Source organism: Protopterus annectens, chromosome 8.part0, assembly GCF_019279795.1.
Source record: "Protopterus annectens isolate FY-2018-M chromosome 8.part0, PAN1.0, whole genome shotgun sequence".
Lineage (NCBI taxonomy): Eukaryota > Metazoa > Chordata > Ceratodontiformes > Protopteridae > Protopterus > Protopterus annectens.
The window spans coordinates 242183789-242192412 of record NC_056741.1 but is presented as its reverse complement, the minus strand read 5'-3'; the positions used below and the strand labels follow the sequence as shown (position 1 = coordinate 242192412).

The 8624-nt window shown below is 36.5% G+C and overlaps 1 gene segment (V, D, J or C); it reads left to right on the top strand.

The window, feature by feature from the left end:
• Window positions 1-7336: 7336 nt before the first annotated feature.
• LOC122808208 lies at window positions 7337-8261 on the top strand. The segment is given in 2 exon segments: window positions 7337-7420; window positions 7972-8261. Coding segments are annotated over 2 exon segments (339 nt in total).
• The last annotated feature ends 363 nt before the right edge of the window (window positions 8262-8624 follow it).

The window sequence follows — 8624 nt, the reverse complement described above, 5'->3', positions numbered from 1 at the left end:
ATGAAGTTGAAAGGAGTACGTTACATTTCTACTTCACAAAAATTAATGATAATTACATTTCCTTCATTTCTACTTCACAACAATGAATAACAACTATATTCCCTTGTACTGCATTACATTCTAATACATTACAAAACTGTAATGGAAGAAAAAAGGAATCTATCTAATGTCGGGTAGTTACTAGTCATGCAATCAAAAAGACCACTGAGGAGCCTGGCACAATTTTCCAATTGCCTCATGAAGCTTGTAGCTAGTACTTTCTACAATCCAAGAGCTGTGTTCTACTACTCACTAGTGTCTGCAGCAGTAGGAAGATGTTTTGTTTTTGTTGTTTAACTGAATGTTGGAAAGATGAGATAATGTGCCTGCTATTTCTGCTGAAAAGTATTTTATAAATACATTCTAAAGAAGAATAAAAAAGGAGAGCTATCTGTCCCTGAATTTGTGTTGAGGTTTTTTTTTTAAATGAGGCACAAATGTCTCCATACATTCTATTTTCTCACTTCTTGTCCTTTGTTATCCCTTGATGTATATTGCATCATAATGACTACTTCATCAAAACTATATTCCTTTAGCATTACATCGATATCTGTGTACAAGTGTAATACTCTCAATATAACTGCTGCAGTTACAGAAAATACCACTTATACGTTGATCACTATACAACATTTGTAGTCAGCTATTAGGGTTGTCATCATTGTTAGACTTGCAAAGTGGGGTGATCTTACTGAAACTTGTGACTGTGCAAGACAAACAATGTCATCAGCAAATGAAAAATAATTATGTTCATCTTATTATTTAGATAAAAACTCTGTGATGTGCAGTGTCAGTCGTTTATATTACTTTATATATTAAGATGACTTAAATGTAGTATTAAAGATTTCTGTGACATTTAGAGAAAAGTAAAAAAATGCATTTTCTTGTAAAGTATACACAGATTTATATTTTTCATGCCCCATCACAAGACAGAACTACCCAAATCAGGACTACTCTGCAGAAAGAGAGCCATATGGCAACACTGTCAACTAGGTGCACTGATACTGTTTCTCTTGCTGTCTGCAACAATGGCATAGGAAAACAGTTTCACAGCTCTCTGTCAGTTTTAAAGCAGCTGCTGAGCTGCTGACATAAGCAAGACTTATTGCCCATAAAAGATTGTCAACAGTACCTGAGAGGGTAAACTACAGATTTCTCTGTGTCTGTAGTATGTCATGCAATTGAAGACAAATTCATCTGCAAAGAATGTAAGAATTTAAGCTTAAAAAGAGGTGGTTGGACTTTCCCTTCCCTTAATTCCAAGACAGGGAATGAAAGTTTTATAAAATACAAGCAGTTTTTTGTATCATCATAGTACTGGAACCATATTGTAGGGAGAAAAGCAACCTAAGGGGTTGAGTTAAACTTTAGCAGAGGGTGGAGTTTTCCTTTAAAGAGTATTGTGTAATCAGAAGTAAGGATTTCTTCTGTTTTTATATGCTTTTACCCACTGATATGGACTATTCATCTACTGGTTCAGGGAGTACGAGGGATAGGTGACACCTCACATGGCTGACAACTTTTGGGATCAAACAGAAGACAGCTGCTATCATTCTATCTTACCCTCAGCCTCTGCATGTTCTCCAGTAGCACTGCTCTGTCAGGTTATGGTTATGTCTGCAGCACATCGCCAGTTCTGGGTCCTGATCACACAAGTCTGTTAGAGTACACTGCTAGTTAACTTAGGCAGGTGAATAGTTGCTTGCTCTCCTTCTCTGTTTAACATAGGGTTACATCATTTCAGCTGATATCTTGTGCTGTTAAATGACATTCCATCACAAACACACATATGTATTTGTCAAAAAAGTGGCCCTTTTTAGGTGCAGTCTATCATAGGCAGCCTAGTGATGTATCACATGGGAACTGTCATTTCTATTCAGCCTGGGCTAGATCATGCCTATTACCCTGATGAGCATGTAAGGAGTCAGATTAAGTGTTGACATGAAACCTCTGATTTATTTCTTTATTCATTTATATTTTATCAAAGGGTTTGTCAACTATGTGAGGGCAAAGCACATTTTCAGTAGAGGTCCACAGAAAAAAGCTCCACGTAAATGACAAAATTAATGTACAACATGCAAAATGAATGCAAAAGATCAATAAGGTCTTTGTTTTCTTTTTTTCTACAACAGTAGGTTTAGGTCTTCATTTACATCTTATTTTAAAGTCTCCACTGTTTTATTATATGTTATGGAGAAAGTACCACATTGACTAATCTGATATTTGGGATGATCTGAGAATGATATCTGTTATCACCCTCAGAATCCTGAAAAAATTACTGTTTACCCATAAAGTTAAGATGGAAAATGATGGATTTTTCCAGCAGCCAGTTAATTATGTGGTGAGCTGTCGGTGTAACAATGGAGTAGGTATCTGATAATGATTCAGCAGGTGGGTTGTTATTATTTATAAAATAATTGTCAACACTAACTCATGACTGTGTTTCAGATGTGACAAATGGGAACCTAGCTTAAAGTATGCTGCCAGCAATGTGAGTAGCATCCCCTTAATGTGGCAGTCAGAGCCATACCCACAGTGGTGGGCTAAAAATGCTACCCACCTTGTCAGAAGAAGTTGGACCAGTCCAATTACAATGTACATCATGTGGTGTAATAGTTACTAGTTCACAGGAGGGAGAAAGGAGGAAGAAAGTTAGGTTTTAGGCCAAGTGTCAATATTTACAGTAGCTTTAAAATGTCCTTGTTTACTACAAGACATAAACCACTGAAACTGTTCTTCCAGAGAATGCCATGCAGCTAACATCCAGGTAACCCTTGTCCTTTGTTGTACCACAAACTAGTAATTCCAGACATCCTTTATATTGCTCAAGTTCCTGTCATAAGATCCTGACCATGACAATTAAATTACCTGTCTCATTATCAACAATTAATGAGATAGCACACCCCAGTGCTCTACTGTTAACATCCATCAAAGTTAACAAGCCAGTCCCTCCATTATTGTACCTTATTTGTGTCATGTTTATTAAACTGCACCACATTGCAACAACTACTCTCCTGAGTATGGGCAAATGAAGCTTGTTCTTCTTTTCTTTCTGGGTCAAAGCATGTAACTCAGAAGTAATGAGCTACACTTTAGAAGATGATTTATATTTAGGTTCATAGGTTCATACCATATAGCAAGTAGATTATAAGCCTATAAGTAGCCTATAGCCTATGGCTTTCGCCACTTTTTTAGTTTGTTTGAACCTATCATTATCTTTGCCTTGTTGTGCCTCTGTCCAGCAGTGAAAGCAATCCCGAAGGTATATCTTCTGCAATCCATCTGCATCTCATCCATCCTCTTGAATTCAAGAAGAGAAGGTGCTCTGCCTCACATGTACTTTTTTGTTTTGTTCATAGGGGAGTCTCTCTGGTGATGAATCTGTCCCCTGTCCCTTCAGCTATTACTCTATTTATAAGGTTTTTAAGTCTCCGTCCTTTGTGGTCTGAGGGATCTAGATTTTTTTGGTGAGGCATATTCATCAAATCTCATGGTTTGACCTTATATTATATATGCACAGGTCACCTCTGAGCAAGCGGTATGAGACTGAATATGAGCTGGAGTTCTTTCAGTCGACAGCAGCATAAGCACATTTTTTTGACCCCCTTCCTTTGGGTGAGGAACTTTTGGGGCCTTTCAAGCTGCAGCTTCGGTAAGTGATAAGTACTCAATATCTAGGGGGACGAAGTGATAGATGTTGATGATGATCGCCTCTCCTGATGTGAATCGGGGGTGTGATCCTAGGTACTTTAGCAACATTTTCTAACTACTTTAGCAACATGTCAACCAAGCGACCTGGGTCCCTAGACTGTGTTTTTTCTGTGTGGAGTGGAGTTGCATTCATCTGGATATCTAGGGTTATTTTGTTTTTCCCAAAGGCATTTTGACAACATTTTTTTTTTTGCTTTCAGGCCATGGCTCTGGCACCAGTTATCCATTTCCCGCAGTTATCCTTCTCTTGATATCTGTGTCAGATATCTGTGTCAGATGTGTATTTTTTATGTTTGCCAGTTGCTGCAGTCATTGTCAAACTTTGTCTCCTGCCCTCCCTGTGTTGCTTGTAAGTCAGAAAAGTAGAGAGTGAACCCAGGTGGAGGACTGAGCGGAGTGGGCACCACCAGACAGGCCTTTTTGGCTTCTGACATGGCTCCACTAACTCTGACCTGTGGGTTCTGTGTTATTAGCTAGTTTGCAACCCATCTTGTGATGTATGGGTTTACATTCAAGCTGATGAGTTTTTCGATGATACCTGAGTGGGGTATTGGATTTGTAATGCAAGTGCTACCTTTTGTAGAACTGTCTGTTCCAGATCTATCCACATTTGTTAATGATATCTAAAAACTGCCCCTATTTCTAGACCTTTGCCCCACTTTTATTTATAGCGTTGTCCAGATTTCTTGCTCTAAGAGGTTGAGAGGTATGAACTCATGTTCCTAATATCTGTAATCTGTCCCAAGTCATCTGGGTCACAAACAAGCATTAAGTCATGTGGTCATAGATAAAAATGAAGCAATCTGGGCCATAGACAGGAATCTGGACATAGATACAAATTAAGTCATCTGGGTCATAGACAGAAATTAAGTCATCCAGGCCATAGTTAGGAATTAAGCAATCTGAGCCACAGATAGGAATTACATCATCTGGATCATAGACAGGAATTAAGTCACTTGGGTCATAGTTAGGTATTGCATCATCTGGGTCATAGATAGGAATTAAGTCATGTGAGTCACATATAGTGATTTACCCCCCTGCTCTATGCTCAAAGCCATATTTCACTTTAAACCTATGCATTTTTTTTCACATCAGTCATTAACTTGCTCAAAAGCATATATTTTAATAGTTTTCTATGTGCTGCTTCCTGAAGATTAATTTTATGAATGAACTCTGTAACTGTTGTCCTGGCCACATATTAAAACCTACAGAAACCTGTCACTATAATACAGCTGGCATCCTGCCCATTTTCAGAAATGCTTATTTACCCCCTTTTTGAACAGTGTGCATATAATTTTTTTTCAGATTTAGAAAAATCATTCCCTTACAACCCCTCATGGTTCTTTATGGTTTTAGAGGGTTGCAGATAACTTCATATGAAAAGTAATGGCATAAATGTGGACAGAAGGAACTCAGCAGCAGAATGGTAAAAGGTGACTTACTAACATCCCTTAAGAATCACAAAGACAGCTAATTTGTTGACATTTATTTAGTCAACAGTTTCAGTGATATTTTACAAACATAGTGAATACACAACCCTTGTTTTCACTTTCTGAGTCTTACGTCAGTATTGTAATTTCACGTCATTCATACTGCAAATGTCTTTTAGCATTTTTTCACCAAATATAAGTACTTCCATTTTCACAAAAAATTGTGTATGTGCTTGTGTGCTTGTGTATGTATATATAAATATATAGATAGTACATATATACACACACACACACACACACACACACACATATATATATATATATATATATATATATATATATATATATATATATATATATATTTGTTTCTTTCTTTTGGCTTTTCCCGGTTAGGGGTCGCCACAGCAGAACTCCAGTCCGCTAATGATTGGCAGTAGATTTTGATGTGCTGGCTTGCCGGGCCTAACGCACAACCTTCAACGAAGGAATGCCCATTCACGCATGACGCCACACAGAAGACGCTCTAACTGGGAATTGAACTGGGCAATGCTAACTGTGAGGCAATGCTACCGCACCACCACCAGTATATATATATATATATATATATATATATATATATATATATATATATATATATATATATATATATATATATATATATATATATATATATATATATATATATATATATATATATATTAAACACTTTGTCTCAAAGTTCAGTGAAACTTATAAAAAACACAAACCTTGTGGAAATGAAGGAAAGCAGTAGGTACTTGTTTCACAGCAAAAAATAATCTATATAACTCCAGCAGCATTCAGCAAAATAGTGATTTAATTCCAGCAGTGAAATATTTACAATCTTCCAGCAAAAATTAATCAAAAACAGTAGTGAAATATTCACATACAGCAAAATAAGGTATTTAAGTGCTTTCATTAAATAAGTTATTTTGCTGTTATGTGGATAATTCACTACTGTTTTTAATCAGTTTTTGCTGGAAGATTGTGAATATTTCACTGCTGGAATTAAATTCTTATTTCGCTGAATACTGCTGGAGTTATAGCGATTATTTTTTGCTGTGAAACAAGTACCTGCTGCTTTCCTTCATTTTCACAAGGTTTGTGTTTTATATAAATATATATATATATATATATATATATATATATATAAATATATATATATATATATTGTTACAAATTCCTGATTGCTGAAACATGATGGCCAAATGATAAGGAATTATCAACTAGAGTGCCTAGATTCCTGATGACAGCATCTGATTGAAAGTGTATGTTACTTATATGATATGTGAAAATGTTTTGTTTATCAAAATGAAGTAGGCTGCATATATATTTAAATTTAGATTTAGAGTTATAGCTATCTTTCTATTTATCCATGGAGGTTGGTGGTTATCATAATAGTTAAGGTGTTTACCTGATACCAGCATGTGATTCTTACATTTAAGGGAAACTGGTTAAGCTTAAAATGACCAACAAGAAAAGCTAGTACTTACCTATGAACCTTACCAAACCAAAGCGTGCTTACTAAACATATGTTAACTAAAAGCAAATTTGACCCTATTTGTTTCCTCCATATCTGTCTATATATATTTTTATTTTGATAAATATGTATGATAAATTGATACAATTCAATAATGTTTACCAAAGATACCTGTTAACCACACACACACACACACACACACACACAAACTAATGATAAATGTGTAATAGTGTCTTAATACAGGATGGCATGGAACACATAATTTTTATGATTCAAAATGAGAAAAGTTCCAAATAATGAGATGCAGTTGAAATGCATGGTTGGGCAGAGCAATGGGCTTTAATGTTTATTAACTGGAAGAAAGAATACTTACGACGTGTAAACACCGGTTTTATACAAATATGTGCTTTGGATGAGTGACTGGATATGCAGTACTCAATCCATTTAATGTAGTCGGCGTATTACAAACAACTTTTCAAATAAGTGACGAATTATAGTGAGATTAGCATGGACAAAGCAAAGCAAACTGATTTTACTTCTAATTTCACAAACTGTTAATAAGCCAAAAGTACTTTAACACCATCAGTAAATTGACATATTGACGCAAGCATGACGTATTATATATAAAATAGCATCCAAATGAGTGCATCCCCACTGCTCACTAAAGGAAAGAACTGAAAACACTGCACATCTGAGATGCTACATCAATTACATTTTATTTCATTAATGACTCTGCTGTTCTCAGGTAATGTCCGCTATCTCCTGAAGCCAGAAGTAAAAGACTCATTTGTAAGATGGTTCTTCTGTAGCGTTTTAAAAGGAACAGAAGCTTGATAGATAGAGCGAAACAGAAAACAAGAGTGCAGCCAGGAATTTAGGTACTCGAACTGCCTCTTACAAGCCCAAGAGGATGTTGATAACTGTTTAAAATAACACGTCTGTATACAATTTGGTTGGAAATAGAAATATTGTTTTTAAATAATGCTGGTAACTCAGAAAAGTTTAAAAATAATTAGCCTATAATTAACTGAGAGGCACAACGTTATGAGCAAGTGCGAGAGACGACAATGTAAAAGTGTTAATAGATTCCAAATTTCTGTCCCCTCTTGGCACAATACATTGCTTGTGTAAAATGCATTCGGAATGGTCCTCATTCCCTTAAATTAATTTATTTCAAAGTTACTGACTCTTCGCGCAGCTGCAGTATTGTGTGTCCTGAAGATATTGTTATTACATAATGCAAACGCATGTATCTGGAAAGCTTTATTCTGATTTGATTTCATGTGTGTTTTATAGGTGGAGAGACTTCATTTGTGGAGCAAAACCGTTTTGTAGTCGCATGGCCGGGAACAGATGTGACACTGAACTGCACTTTAAATGACCAGAAGTATCCCTGGATGTACTGGTACCGTCAGTACACAGGACAGGGTCCTGAACTCCTTTACTCATCAGTGGGGCAAGGGGATGCCACCAGCTATACATCTGATGATATCAAGGCATCTCGAACAAGCAGTGTGTTTCAGCTGATAATCAGTAAGATAAACACCTCGGCCATCTACTTGTGCGCCTGCAGTGCAGCACAGTGACAGCGGCACATTGCAGAGTGAAACAAAAAGGTCTGCATCAACCTTCCCTGCCAACGGAAAACTACCCCCACCCCATCTCAGAAAAATGCACTTACTGCCACCTACTTGTCATTGTTAATATCACAACACAAGCGAACGTCTTAGTCGTTATTCAAACATTGAAGTTGTGCGAGGTTGGCAAAATGATTACGGTGCTTCCCTTAAAGGCACAAGGTATAAGATTTGATTTTCACATGGGATAATTAGTTAGAGTTAAAAGAGCCCACAAGGATAATTAGCCCAGCACAACTCTATGAGCCATCAAGAACATACCTCTCAACAGTTGAGTATAGTACCAATCATCATCTTCTTTCTGCTGTTCCC